Source organism: Ovis canadensis, chromosome 1 (assembly GCF_042477335.2).
Source record: "Ovis canadensis isolate MfBH-ARS-UI-01 breed Bighorn chromosome 1, ARS-UI_OviCan_v2, whole genome shotgun sequence".
NCBI classification, from domain to species: Eukaryota; Metazoa; Chordata; class Mammalia; order Artiodactyla; family Bovidae; genus Ovis; species Ovis canadensis.
Window position 1 is genome coordinate 64,054,672 of NC_091245.1, and position 15,841 is coordinate 64,070,512.

The window sequence follows — 15,841 nt, forward strand, 5'->3', positions numbered from 1 at the left end:
TGCCATTTCCTTCTCCAATGCCTGAAAGTGAAAAGTGAAAGTGAAGTCGCTCAGTCATGGCCGACTCTTTGTGACCCCATGGACTATAGCCTACCAGGTTCCACCATCCATGGGATTTTCCAGGCAAGAATACTGGAGTGGGTTGCCATTTCCTTCTCCAAGAGATCTTCCTGACCCAGGGATTGAACCCGGGTCTCCTGCATTGTAGGCAGGCGTTTTACCGTCTGAGCCACCAGGGAAGTCCAATCTACTATCCCCACAAATATGTGCAGTTAAAACAAATCATGGTCAGTTTTGGCTATTTTGAAAGATGGTTATCAAATTATTAAATTTAAATATAAACTAAGACTAATATTCAGGTTTATATGATTAAGTTCCCAAGAGGTTCAGTTAATTGCTTGCAAATTTTAAGTAGAGCTTACAAAATCCCTAATATAGGGGTTCATAAAATATGTTATTGGTAAATAGTTATAGTCAAAATTATATTTATATTACTAGGTATGATATTAAAGAGAAATCTTGAGATTAAGACTTCATCTCTCCTAGAACATTTTATTGAAGGCACACACTCATATTAGTCAACACTGAAAAATACTCGGTTTTTAATATTTGGACAAAGGTAATTTTTCAGACACAGACGTCATTTTCTCAAGTATTTTCTCCTAAGTACACACATTTTAAGAAGTCAATGAAATCAAAGGCTTTCCACTATTTCCGTCATCTCTCCCCACCCTATTCTCCATCTTTTTTGTTTCTTCAGGTATATGTTTGTTATTGGCTGAGGCAGGAAAAGAGAAGGATGACACAAGGCATGTGGAAACCCCACCTCTATTCTGTCTTCCGTCGAGTTGTGGAGATGAGGCTGTTAGTAGGTTGGCAAGTCCCCTAGGACCTGAGCTCTGTGGAGGAACATGAGCTGGGTCTTTACAACCACACTAGCCTTCCACTAGTCTAAATATCCTTGAAGTTCCCAGAGAAAGCTTGGCGGGCTAGAGAATCACAAATTTAAAAACAAAATTCTAATTTCTTCAGAAGGCATTTGTCTTTTATCTCGTACACATCCAGTAGTTAAAAGCTTTTTTTCTGAGACATTTTATTAAACTCAAAAAGTTGTTGAGATTGATGAGAAACTGAGGGAGTCATTATTACTTATTAATAATGGTATTACTTATGACGTGTTAGCTCTGTTAAGGGCTTTGCTCACAATTTATTTAGCCTTCACTCCAGCCCTATGAGGACATACTATGGTTTTCCCTGTTTTGGAGAAGAAAATTAAGCTTAAAGGGGCAAAGCAAGTAATTTGTTTCTAGTCATACAAATCAAGGGGCTTTCCTGGTGGCTCAGATGGTAGAGAATTCACCTGCAATGTGGGAGACCTGGATCAATCCCTGGGTTGGGAAGATCCTCTGGAGAAAGAAACGGCAACCCACTATAGCATTCTTGCCTGGAGAATCTCCATGGACAGAGGAGCCTGACAGGCTACAGTCTATGAGGTCACAGAGAGTCAGACACGACTAAACACAGTATATACTAATCAAGACGGCTAAACCTTGAATCCAAATCAGTTAGACTCCAAAACCTGTGTCCTTAAGCTCTATCCTATCTTAATCTTTATCTGTATGGTAACAGCTATTTGATTACTTTTGAGTGAGATAATTAATAAGCAGAGTGGTTATTAATGACCCTGAAATATTCGTGATGTTACTGGCAACCAAAAACCCTAATGCTTACATACACATGTACATGTGTGTGTATAGATATGTATATTTACTTATATTTCCAGTTCCATACCTGCTATGAAGGTAACCAGCCTGGTATATATACTTTCATCTGTTTAAACAGACATGACTGAAGCGACTTCGCAGCAGCAGCAGCAGCAACATACTACTATCTGTCACACTACTATCATACAACTCTGTATGTTCATATTTTTACAGGTTTTCAGGTTAGTTGTTTTCATAAAAATATGAGTATATCCTATAAGCATTATCCTCATAGACCTTTTTCAAGTGAAAATATTAGAGAAGTATGAAACAGGGAAATAAATGATGTTTTATTTCCTCACTATTTATTTATACATTAAAATAGTCTTGACTTAAGGTCAATTACTCAAATCATAATCTGTACACTGCAGAGGTTTCCATGTATTGCCATCATATTTTGACAACAAAGTCTGGAATATCAAAGCAGGGCCATACTTGCCTTTACCACTAGCTATTTATAAATCCAAGCGTGGTGGGCTCTCAAGGAACCTGGCCATCTGCCACCCTATGACAATCTTGCTGAAGATTCATGCTCTGGAGATGACAGAGATCCCTAATATTCCAAGGTTGACTTTAAAAGTTAAAGACCTTCTTTAGCAATGTGCTGAAAATCACATGATATTCAAAGCACTCACCTTTGGACCTGGTAATCCAGGTAACCCAGGATTTCCATGTGGCCCTGGTATGCCCTACAAATAGAAAAAAAAATTCAGATCATTCTTAGATCTAGATACAAGTAAGTGTTTATTATAACATTCAAATAAATATTACATGATTCATTAAAATGGATATGTTATTTTACAAAGCTCATTATCTCTTCTGAGGTCTTGGATATTTCAGTCTTAGAAAAGACACCAATTACAGAGCAGAACTGCGGTTTCTGTTTTTTGCTTCAAAACACTGCTTTGAGGTATTTATGTCCCTTATTTATCACCTCTTATCTCCAGCCACATTGCTCAGCGCTACTTCTAAAAGTTGTGCAGAGTAAGAAGCCCAAAAATAACAAAGTGCAATTGTTTTACTCTCCTCTCAACATCCGGTAACCCTTTCTGCACTTGGGTTTTGTTTATGCTATGATGCGTGCCTTAAGACTTACCTCATTTAACCATGCCTCTCCTACACCTGCTCAAATCATGTTCAAGTGTCAACTGAGATACCACTTTAAAATCCTGGCTAGCATGAGGTGATTTCTCTTTCCCACTCAATCCCACAGAAACTGCTGCATACAAAATTATTTTGCAACTAATTATATGTTGCCTTGGGACAATTCTATTAATATTTTATTGCTATTTTAACTTCTTCATGACATGTGCTGTTTAGTTCTAGGATTATAAATTCTTTGAAAAGCAGCTGTTTTTAATATCACCAGTGTAATACTTAGCACATATCAGATTCCCAATGAATATCTGTCAATTTAGGGAATTCCCTGGTGATCCAGTGGTTAGAATCTGGTGCTTTCAGTGCCTGTGGTCCAGTTTTAATCCCTGGTTGGGGAACTGAGATCCCACAAGCCATGCAGTGTGGGGAATGTAAGAAAAAAGTGGTATTTGTCCATTTGAATTCAATAACTGCTTCTATTTACTAAATACCTACCATATCCAAGGAACTGTTACTGCTTTATTTTATTATTATTATTACTAATCCATATAACAATCCTGCAGGGTGGTTATTTATTCCCCTTTACAAATGGGTAAACTTAGGTTCATACAACCAGCAAATAGAAGAACAAGGATTCATCCCCAGGAAGCCTTTCAGGTCTCCAACGCGTCTATACTCATTTGGGCTTGGTACCCACCTCTGTACCCTTTGGCTATGTAGTGGTTTAGTTGCTAAGTCATGTCCAACTCTTGCAACCCCATGGACTGTAGCCTACTAGGCTCCTCTGTCCCTAGGATTTCCCAGGCAAGAATACTGGAGTGGGTTTTCATTTCCTCCTCCAGGGGATCTTCCTGATCCAGGGATTGAACCCGGTCTCCTGCACTGCATGCAGATTCTTTACCAACTGAACTATGAGGGAAGACTCTTCCTTCAGTTATATCTCTATCTTAACACAGAAATACTTCATATTTATCTGGTTTTTTTCACTTCTGAATTAATAAAGCATCGTGTTTCAGAAGGGGGAGGAATGATAGCAATACAAACATGGAAAGTATATCTAGCAAGATGAAAACTAAGGGAAAATATTAGATTTCATGACCTCTCATTTGTGTTGGAGAAGGAAACGGCAGCCCACTCCGGTACTCTTGCCTGGAGAATCCCATGGACAGGGGAGCCTAGTAGGTTATGGTCCATGGGGTCACAAAGAGTCGGACACAACTGAGTGACTTCACTTTCACTTTCACTCATTTGTGTAGTCTTCAAAAATAAATTTTTCAATAAAGTAGGTGGGAAAATTTATGAGGATTAACAAATGATTTGTTGATGTAGATGTGGGACCAATGGGTATAAAGTATTCCACAGAGCTCATTAGTGCAAGAGTGAGCAAGGACAATAACTTTAGGAAAAATTAGCATCAGTGAAAGTCTCGTACTTAAAAAAAAAAAAGATAATAATTTGCTGTTTGTTGCCAAATAAGATAAAATCTAGGGATAGAAAAGGTTAAGTTGTGGAAGAACAGCCTTAGCAATGGAGAGGGAATATAATTAATGCAAAGGGGAACTCAGTCCCTCAGAAAGCAAAATCCAGGGTCTCCTGACAGAGAAGGGGGAGGACAGAAATGGTTTGCTGGCTGGAGGAGAGTGAAGAAGTTTAGAAAACACTCTTGAGAGGAATGTGGTAGGTCATCAAGTATAGAGAAAGAAAAGAAATGTTAAACAGCTAGAGCAGAGTAAGCATTCATCTTGAGCCTCACATCAACAAGAGCTTGATGTGAATATGGACCATTTAAATTAGCATTTTAGGGTGAGTTTTAGATTAATTTGTTTATATGATAAGCAAAAATTAGGAATGAAAGTGGATTGTATATGGTATTTACATTTGTCTTTATAACATACAATCATAATTCCTTTTCTAGCTCTTCAAAGAATTTCTGTTAGTAAAAGTCCACTTTTTTTTTTTTTGAGGTTTGAAAGAAATGAATCCTAACACAGCAATAAATCTTTTGTTGGACCTGTTTAATGTGAAAAACTACTGCTACCCTTGAGGAAGCTTTTTTTCTCTGGACAATTTTTTTTTTAGTTTATAATTCCAACATTTTCCACTATGTAATTTAGGAATGCACTGTTTTAAGGCTGCCCACTCTTCTTCATTTCCCAAAGTAAATGATCCCCACCTTGGACTATCAACTACAGATGAGATCACTTTATAACTAAGAATAACGCTACAAGTAGCACCAAAACAATCTCGAATCTACAAATTTGATTATCTTTTGGGGCATGTTCACAGAGAATGCTTTGGCTGGGTGTTTACACTCAAATAAATAAGTGGCACATGTTCCCAGGCTTCTCTTGAATCGGCAAAGGCCAGGCTAGGTTTGACAATCCAGGCGGATTTCCAGAGGAAGTACAGACTGTACAACAGTAGGAAAAGCATACAGGAAAGCTACCAACTCTAACAGCAAGTGAGAAATGGAGCCCATCCACTTACCCGTGGACCTCTCTTTCCTGATGGACCTGGGATGCCTGCCGGGCCAGGGGGACCCTTAGAAAACAAATGCTGAGATATTAGACAAGAGAACAGACACATCGTTTCTCACAAGTCTTGTGAAGATTTCACTCCATGGCTCTTTTTTGGTCCCCAGTTACTAGCTGATGATGATTTTAAAATAACATGAAACCCCTCACCTCAATCAGCAGGAGGGAGAGTTGAAATTCAGACGTCCTCTTTAATCTGGTCAGATATGGCATCAGGAACTCTGTGACTTATGGTTACGGCCACTGTATCTGGTTTTTACAGGGACCATAACTAGTAGTTTTGTGGGTAGTTTTTTTACCTAAATTTACTTTTACTACTGAAAGAGGAATTCAATTTAGGGTTTGGAGACCAACAACTACAGGTTTTTTTGGTTTTTTTCCAAACACATTTCAAAAGAAGACTTGCCTTGAAAAAGTAAAGCATGGACCATTTTGTTTTTTTAGACAACTTATACCTAAGATCTGTGTAATGTATTAAACTGTTACAATGAGATCCTTCTAGTATGTGAGTTGCTCAGCTGTGTCCAACTCTTTCCGAATCCATGGACTATACACAGTCCGTGGAATTCTCCAGGTCAGCGTACTGGAGTGGTAGCCATTCCCTTCTCCAGGGATCTTCCCAACCCAGGGATTGAACCTAGGTCTCCTGCATTACAGACGGATTCTTTACCAGCTGAGCTAGTATATTCAGTAATATATCTGCCCTACACAAAATGCAGCATACCAAGAGGTCAATAGAGTTAAATGGCTTTGTCAAAACAAAATCAATTTTAAGTAAAAACAGATCAATTTTAAGGTATTTTGAGTTCTTTAAATGTCACTTTTGAAATATTTCAAATAAGAAATAGGAAACTACTACTTTGCTTCCACATATTAATGCCTTATATTATCTTTCTTTAACTTATTTTAACAATCAACTGGTAGAGGAATAAATATTCATTTGGGATATGATTAATACATTTTCATTCATTCATCTGCCTGTTCATTTCATTCTTACTGAGCATTCTGCTGCCACGGCATTATTCCTGATGTCTCAGAGCATACATATAGCTATGTTTTACATTTATATACAATGTTTTACAAACATTCATTCATTACTCCAGTAAAAATACTATGAACTTTGATATTAAACATGTCAAGGTTAAGATATTAGCCCTACCATTAACATATAGCATGACCTACTGATCTTCATTGTCATGTAACATTTTTCTCTTTGAAATGTTCTCCTTTATTGATGCTTTCTTTCAGTTTTTTTCAGTTTTCTAATGTTCTTTGTATATTTCAAACTGTCCATTTTCCTTTTTATTTTGCCTTTTTATACCCCTTAACAAAAACCTTTCATGTATTCCTTAAAATTAAAAAAGTAATATTTCTCTTTCAACCACATAAAAGTAATATTTCTATTCTCCATCCTGAACTATTCAAATATTTTGAGAATTACTACTGTATCACTGGCTTCCATCAAAACTTGACTTTCACTTATTTTTTTAAAAAATTAAAACTCTTTTTAAACTAGTTCTGGTTCTACTTTTATCCTCAGAATTTAACAGCTGATGATTTCAAGTCCTCTAAAATAGACTCTAAAAATAAAAAATTACATGAAAAACTAAAATATCTAGTTTGGTTTACTGCCCCAACATGCTACTTTGTGACAAAAGAAACACTACTACATTCACACTGAAGAAGCAATTATTACAGTTCATATTAGATAGTGGAAGTGGGGAAAAAAAGTATATTTATGCTGTGATTAAAATATTTGAATTAATTAGCAATAAGTAAAAATAAATTTTAACTTGTCTTCACAATTTTTTATTTCTATATCTTTGAGAATAAGTTATTAATAGGCATTTCCTAGAAACCAGAGAAGGAAAGCAATTTTATATGATATGACTTTTTTATGAATTATTTTCTATAAATGAAGTGCTAGAAAAGGCACTTTAACTTTCAGATTATCAGTTATTAAGAGAAAGTATAATTCAGTTAGAGAGCAATGCTATGGCAATCATCCAAAGTGAAAGTGAAGTCACTCAGTCATGTCTGACTCTTTGCAACCCCATAGACTGTAGCCTACCAGGCTCCTCCATCCATGGGATTTTCCAGGCAAGAGTACTAGAGTGGGTTGCCATTTCCTTCTCCAGGGGATCTTCCCAACCCAGGGATCAAACCCAGGTCTCCCGCATTGTAGGCAGATGCTTTACTGTCTGAGCCATCAGGGAAGCCTGGCAATCATCCAGTCTATAGTCAGATCATGCTTCAATCATTTACTTGATGAATGACCTTAGACAAGTCAGCTACTCTTACTAAGACTTAGTTTTCTCATCTTTGTAACACTGATGATGTTATAGTGGATATTAAAGTTATTGTATATAAAATACTTGTAACTATGTCTGATATAGAGTAATTAACCATAAACTATAGAGCAATTTTTTAAAAGTATGCATGGAGCACATGTAGTACTCAATGTTAGTTACAATATTATTATTACCAAGGTAATATACTGAAGCAAATGTATCCAATATTTGTAAGAGAGTAATGTCTGGTTGATCTTGGAAGTCTTGCATCTAAATTTCTTTTTATAGTTCACTCACTCATTCATTCATTCACTTACTCAATAAACATTAGTAAGCATCAAAGCCTCCTGGAGCTGACAATGAGATAAAAAGACATCCACTAACAAATAAACACATAATATGCATTTTATTTAGTGACATGAAGAAAAGAACAAGCAACCAAGAGAGATCAACAGAGTGCACATAATTTATATTGTGCTATGAGAGAATGTGTCTCGGAGGAAGCTCTAAATTAGACCTAAAAAATGAAGAGGAATGAGGAAAGAGGAGAAAATAAAATTTGAAAATAGGAATAAAATGAATGACAGCATGAGTAAAATAAAACAAACAAAAATACAATCTTATTAAGGAGCTAAAAGAAAGCCAACAGTGGAAGTAAGCAAAAGTGGAACAAGATGATGTTGCTGAGGAAAACAGGGGCCAGATGACATATGACTGCATGGGTCACGATAAAGACTTTTTAATTTATTCTAATTGCTATACTCTCCTGTCACTGAAGAGTCTTAAGCAGATAAACGACATGATCTAACTTACATTCTAAAATGGGCCACTAGAGAATTTCTATAAAAGATAGCAGAATGAGAACATTTTTAAAGCTACTCTCCTTCCCTCAAAAACCCTCTGAAAGCAACAAAAAATACCAAAAGAAAAAAAACTTCTCCGATGAATCAAAGAAACAACCACAACCGCAAGCCACAAAATATGAAAATTATCTTTCAAATAGTGAGACATTTTGGAATAAGGAAAGATGCTGAAAGATGACTAAAAACAAAAAACCCTCCTCAGACCTCAAACCTGGGACAGGCTACAGATATCTAACAGTATATCAGTCCAGAAAGTTCATTCCAATGATCCTTTAATGACAATAGCTAAGTTCAAGGGAATGGTAAAGCCACAGGGAATCTAATTCATGACCCTGCAAAGATCCAGTTCAAACAACCAAGAGCAAGGAAGACAGAGCTGAAAAGGAAGAACCCATCATTTTTATGGTCTACAACAAACCTCCTAACCTCAGGAAATTTCTGGTGCAGGGAGGAGGTAAAAGACAAGAGCATAAATCATCAAATCACTTCTAGATCGATACAGAGGGCTTCATGCACATGAAAATGAGAGGAGATACATTTCTAGGTAGAGGATACAATACATATTGAAAGATGGCATTGAAGGCAGCAACTTAAATTTGATGCTGTGTTCTACTCCACATTACTCCCTTTTGTCTCTCCCTACACCATGCTAAAACACATAGTGGCCCAAACAGTGGTGTCTCTATTTCAAAAACGAGCGATAACCAGAAAGAAATCAGCAAGGGACCTATACATTTTGAGGGGCTGGGGGGAGTGTGAGGACAGAAACATAAATTAAAAGTAAATGAAAATTTTTTACCAGAAAAGGATAACTCCATGCAGAGAAAGAAGTTCATATAGTTCATTTTAAATCCAAAAAATTTCAAGATGCTGTTTTTCTACAAAAAGCTCCAAGCAGAGTCATAAAAGACAAAAATAACAACCAAGGTAATGAAATGTGAGCCAAAAGAGCTTCAAGATTGAAACAGCAAAATAAGAAAGAATTATAGACTAAATCCACATCAGAAGCAATAATAGCTGACCACAACTGAAAAAAAAATCAGTCAAGGAATATGGATGTAGTTTAACTGAATTTACATAAAATAAAATGGAAAAAAAGCAAACACATGGGCATCATTGTAGAGAAGATAATAAATACTATCATCACAAAGGACTTTTAAAATGTGTATACTGGTGTGCCTGAAGAATATAGAAAAATGGATAAGAAAAATACCTGAGCATATAAGGAGAGATGTTTCTTTAGTAAGTAAAAAACAAAACAAAACAAAAAACTCAGATCAAAAGAGTACCAGAAAAAAATGACACAGAACCTAATAGCTTTAGTGAAATGAACTTCAAAGATATCAAAAGAACATCAAGGGTATGTAGATGAAAGACAGGCACCAACAATTAGGAAAGATCAAGCTGTCCTCAGGCTTAATCCACTTCAAGAAGCAGTGCATAGTTCATCATTTCATCACCATTTACTCTCTCATACACTTTCTAAAATTTACCTTTAGACTTCTACACTATGCTGAAATCGTTATCAAAGTTCAATAACAACTTTCCCACCAAAAGATCCAAAGGATTTCCTCTCAGTCTTTATCTCAGTCTTTCAGCACCGCTGATCAATTTCTTCTCAAAACTCTCATCTTTGGCTTTTATGAGTCTTTCAGCACCGCTGATCAATTTCTTCTCAAAACTCTCATCTTTGGCTTTTATGAGACAGTGTTATGGGCTTCCCTGGTGGCTCAGACAGTAAAGAATCTGCCTGCAATGCAGGAGACCCGGGTTTGATCCTGATCCTGGGTCGGGAAGATCCTCTGGACAAAAGAATGGCTCCCCACGCCAGTATTCTTGCCTGGAGAATTCCATGGACAGAGGAGCCTGGCAGGCTACCATGGGGTTACAAAGAGTCAGACACGACTGAGTGACTAACGCTAACTATATTTTTCTGTCCCATCTGTCTATCCCGTCACATTTCTGCTTTTTTATTTTTCCTTCTATAACCACAAAGCAAACATTCCTTACAATTTGGCTCTTGACTCTATGCCAAGTCCTTTCCTTGCAAATTTCTTGACTCTATAACACTGATGGGAAAACTCCCATAATCTATACCCCCCTACTTTGACTTCTCTTTTCACTTCACCTTCTTCAACTCTTTGAACAGCTTACTGATTTGCCAACAGCACCTTAAATGTTTTAACTTGGTTTCTTCTCCTAAAATCAACTTCCTGTCTTAATTATTGGTTTTTATATTGGTATCACCAGTCTCTCAACCCACAGGCTTAAAACCTTAGAGCCACCTTGATCCTCTTTCTTTTCATTTGGTCCCTAAGTCCAATTAATTTCCTAGTTCTACCAAACCTTCCCTCAAGATCTCCCCTGAATGCTACTTTTCCTTTGCATTTTCACTGCTGTCATTCTAGATAACGTCCCAGTTTTTTAACATCCAGATGATAACAGGAATTTCCTGTCTGTTCTGGGCACTGCCACAGACTGACTTCCCTATTCATACCTCTGCTTAGAAACCTATAAAATTCCCCACTGAGAACAAGATAAAGTCAGAACTATTAGTTTGAAAACTGAGACCTCTACAACCTGTACAGGTGTACCCTGGCCTTACATTTATCTACCATTATTCAGCCTCATATTGTGAACGAGTTTGACCTTTAGAGGCAGAAAACCTACCTCTAGGGTCAAAATCCTGGGTCTATCATTTATTGGCATGTGGTTATGAGCAAGCAAACAAATTACTCTGGGCTTCAGTTTCTTCACCTGAAAAATGAGGGTAATAATACCAAACTTATCAAGTTTTTCTAAGATAACGAACATAAGGGGCATGGCAGAGTTCCTGCCACAGGTAAAAAATCTCCATAAATTATAGCTATTTTGCTGGTTTTCCTACATAAAAGATATAACAGTTTCTTTCACCTATCAAAATCTTATCCATTATTTGAGGTCTAGGTTCTAAGTTTGCCCACAAGAACTGATCCTGAACAGCTCAGCCTTAAGTGATCCTTCAGAGTTCTCCTCAAAAAATTTTTCTTACCTTTGAAAATGTGTACTCCACATGTTTCATTTGCATCTCTCAGGGTCATGTATCTTACTTGACCATGAGACAGGTTATAGTGTACTTCTGTATCACTATTACCGCAACGTAAGCTCCTTCTGAGCAGTGACTCTGTTTTAAACAATTTATGTTTCTGCTTTGCCCATAGGAGAGACTAAGGAAGTATCTGTGGACTATTATTGCTTCACGAACCATTGCTGAAATAACTGTTTCTGGATTTAGAGCAGAGATTAATAGTCATCTCTGACATTTTTTGAAGAAACTAAACAGCTTCCTTAACTGTTTAATATGACCTGCCTAGTGGCTCAATTTTACTACTAGCTGAAAAGCTATTTCTCTATAATATATTCTTCTGATTTTATTAAATCCTTTAAACATTCACTCTAAGCATTGCTCAATACCTATCAAGTTACTTTGAGTAATAACCATGAAAGAAACACAAGCTAAGCAAGTGGCATCATCTCTTGTTCTATGGTTTCTGGAACTAAACAAATGTCTCAAATTTTACTTCCATCAAATCAAGAAATATCTTAAGATATATTTTATTCTGCTTGAAATTAAAAAAAAGATTTCTAAAGATATATAGGTTTATTGTTTAAAGGTATTCAAAATATGAAAGGTAAAAACATGTCTCTAATGTGATTTTAAATAGCTTTAAATGAGTCTTAAATGATTAAAAAAATCATCCATCAGTAATTGCACCTACGTGACAAAAGAATTTCAGAGCTAAAGTCATCAATCTATTATCTCATAGCTTTGTTAATGAATTACTAAGGAAGTGACTTGGCTTTTTTCCTACTGAATGGACTGATGGACTGCTGAGTGGCTATTTTTGCATGAGGTAGATGGAACTTCTATTAACTTATAAATGTAAATTGGTCATATCATGGAAGATATAATGAAATATGTTACTCTTTATAATCCTAAGTTCTATAATATAAGGGTTTGCTTTTCCCCAATGACTCACTATAAAATTATATCTAAAAGGTAATATTCTTTTAATTCATATGATATTACTTTGCTGAAAATACATTTAATAATGTATTCAAAATATTTTTATTTAGTCTACTCTAACTTTAATATTCTCTCCTAACATGACTATGCATTAAGTCTACAGGTTTTTAGTAAAATAGAATGCTGATCTGTATTTAGCAACTCAATTCCTGATTGAATTTTAACTGAACAAGAATAACATAGCTTACTCACCACTTTGCCAGAATTAAGTAACCTTCTGAGCCACCCAAACATTTTTTAAAAGTACAACATTTGAGCCAGAGTAGCATTCTGGTTGGATATATTATAGCAACCATGAATGCACTCACAGTAAGCCAGGGTACATACTTAAGACAAATCTGTTCTATATTGTTCAGCCCAGAGAATTCTTTTTGAAATGGATGGTAAATTAGTGCATTAAGACATATTTTAAAAATAATAACTTACAGGAGGTCCAGTGTCCCCTTTTGGCCCTCTTAGATTCTCCATTTCGAGCACCGTATTAAGATCCTCATAATAATAATAATCATAAAGCTCAGTTTCATAGCTATTTTCAATGGGATAAGTAGCATCAGGATCAAATTCACCTTCCTTCCTTAGATCAAGGTGATTATCCACAGATGGCTCATCTGTCACTCTGTATAAGGTTGTGTTTAAAATATGCTGCAGTTCTATCAGTTCATTAGTGTGCAAATTTGCTGTGATAGCCTTCTTGAGATTCTTAACTGCATCTTGTTTTATATGTGGAAGACTGGATGATATCTTCTTAAGTGGTGACAGACCAGTTACTTTAGCATTATGTTGTGTGATATTGTCCGACGCATTTAGAAGAGAAATAAATTTATCCTTGTTTTTTTTCCTTGGCTCATTGAGGCTACCATGGGACATTGGCAGGCTTAAATTTGCCTGAATAAGTTGCTCAGTGATCAGTTCTTTGGTCTGAATCACACGGTTCACAAGATCCATAGCAGAGACATTCTGTGAATGAAGAGAAGTTAACTGAGATCTTGATATCTGGTTTTCTTGTTGTTTATTCACTGCCACAGAATCATTATTTGTGAAATCTAGAACACTTTTGTTTTCAGTAAGGGTGTCCTGTGACAGTACTTTTTCACCCAATCTTTTGGGCAGGAGAGAGTTTTCTGGTATCTTAGTTGATACAATAGTTGTATGAGGAAGGCTTTTCTCAGGGCGACACTGCTGTTTCACATATCTGCAATAGTTTGCAGATGCTTCTGCAGAAGGAATAATATCCAACTGACATACTACTCCTTCAAAATGGACAGAATTATTATTCATACTTCCCAAGGTAAACACACTGTTCGAATCAAAGGTCTGAACTTCCGAAAGAGTCTCTCTGCTAAAATATTTCTTTCCACATTCAACAAACATTGAGACATCTTGATGGCTAACAGCAATGGCAAATGAGTGCCATCGCTCATCGTGAACGCTGTAGTTGAAAAAAACAGACTGCTTTCCTCCAAGGTATACCACTAATTTTTTAGGTAATAACTGTACTCCTAATTGCAGCCTATTTTTATTTCTAATGCTGAAGAGAAATGCATTGTTTACTCTATGTGATTGTAACCCAATTAATATTGTAAATGGCTGTTCTAAGTTGACTGGTAAAATTTTCATAAGAGGTGATTCAATACAGGAATTGTTTGTTAAAATGACACCCGATTCTGTTACATGGACCCCCTGAGGTAATGGTGTAGATGATGGTGGTACAGCGGTCACTGATGAAGAGTGTCTTACATCTTTGCCTCCAAGGCCTAGTTGATGAAGAATATCTATGCCTGGAAATTAAAAAGAGAGAGAAAGAGAGAAAGAATCTTAGGCATTCATGTGTTCATATAAATGTTTGAGTAAGAAAATCTTCCTTGTAGGTATCAATAGTAATCCCTAAAATAAACATGCTCTATCAATAACTAATTTCTAGGTAATGAGAGGTATGGAAAGGGAGAGTAAAATGTTATTCTTTATCATCTGAAACACACACACACCAATATCCCTATGCCCAAAGTTTAATAAATGTTCTTTCATTCTTCCAGTTAGGAAACTTATCTGTTACTCCAATGAATGTATATGTTCAAAGATTCCCAGATGGTCATTTACTTCTTTAATTTAGAATTTAAAATTTTATGACTTCTTTGATAAAGAGAAACTAGAGACAGACTTACAAAAAGAAATTTTAAGTTTGGAAACCATTTTATAAATTAAGTTCACACACCCATTTAAACTATAATTTTTCAGAATGTTTTCTCTTTAGCCTTCCAATAATTTGCAAGTTACATAAGAGCCCTCCCTATGCCTAATTCCTTAAGTGTGTGCTACACATATAGTACCCAGTACCCTGAAAACTTCTGGACAAGACAACTGAAATTCTTACAGTTGCTGATCACTGTATATTTTTCTCTCCCTTACATGTTCCTCTCTCTTCTATTTTGTCTGGGTCCTCCACAGTAATTCTTAATCCAAATAATTTATCAGTTCAGTTCAATTCAGTCGCTCAGTCGTGTCCGACTCCTTGCGACCCCATGAATCGCAGCACGCCAGGCCTCCCTGTAATTTATAGACTTTCTTAATAATTTTTATTAAAATATAGGTTTTACATATATTTTATAATTATGATTTTTCTAGTTTTCATTGTAATATTATTGATAGTATATTGCCTATCTCCCTTACCCAATTATAAACTCTTGGAAGATGGATTCTATGTCTGCTTAGAATATCTATTATACCTATTATATTATCTATTATATTTCTCTTCAAACTTTTCTATAACTTCTGAATGAATGAATTTGCCCCACCCAAATCTGATCAGATGTAACATGTACCCCTAGAGTCCAACAAAATTATATACCATTTGTAAAAAATAATAAATCTTCTCAAAGATACAGAACAGCTTAAATAGTCATGTGATCTTTGTTATTCTTTGGGTGATTAATTTCCCAGTTGTATCACTGTACATTAAAGAACTATTTATTTATAACCATAAGTGAGGAAAAATTAAGATTTTTGAAGATTAGCCAGAAAGATTACACATCATCTTAGTTTTCCTTTCATAAGAGATTAGTAGATATTTGATAACTCATGCTTATTACAAACTGCAAATACAGCAGCAGATGTCCACCAAAATATTCCTGACAGCAGTTATAAATTATATGCCTCTCCAGGAATTTGGGGAAATACTTTAAAGAGGCCCCATAAAAACATGCAAAAATAATGTTGATGTCTTATGTTT

The 15,841-nt window shown here is 35.8% G+C and overlaps 1 protein-coding gene across 4 annotated transcripts in view; it reads right to left on the minus strand.

Moving 5' to 3' along the window:
- The window catches only part of COL24A1 (collagen type XXIV alpha 1 chain), a 392,145-nt gene that overhangs the window by 340,700 nt on the left and 35,604 nt on the right, over positions 1 to 15,841 (minus strand). For all 4 annotated transcript variants that reach the window (XM_069596518.1, XM_069596489.1, XM_069596509.1 and 1 more), the window contains exons 4-6: positions 13,042 to 14,393; positions 5,349 to 5,402; positions 2,399 to 2,452 (exon numbers count right to left, since the gene is read on the minus strand). In XM_069596518.1, the coding sequence (XP_069452619.1) occupies positions 2,399 to 2,452; positions 5,349 to 5,402; positions 13,042 to 14,393 (1,460 nt within the window). The remainder of the gene's footprint in view (positions 1 to 2,398; positions 2,453 to 5,348; positions 5,403 to 13,041; positions 14,394 to 15,841) is intronic.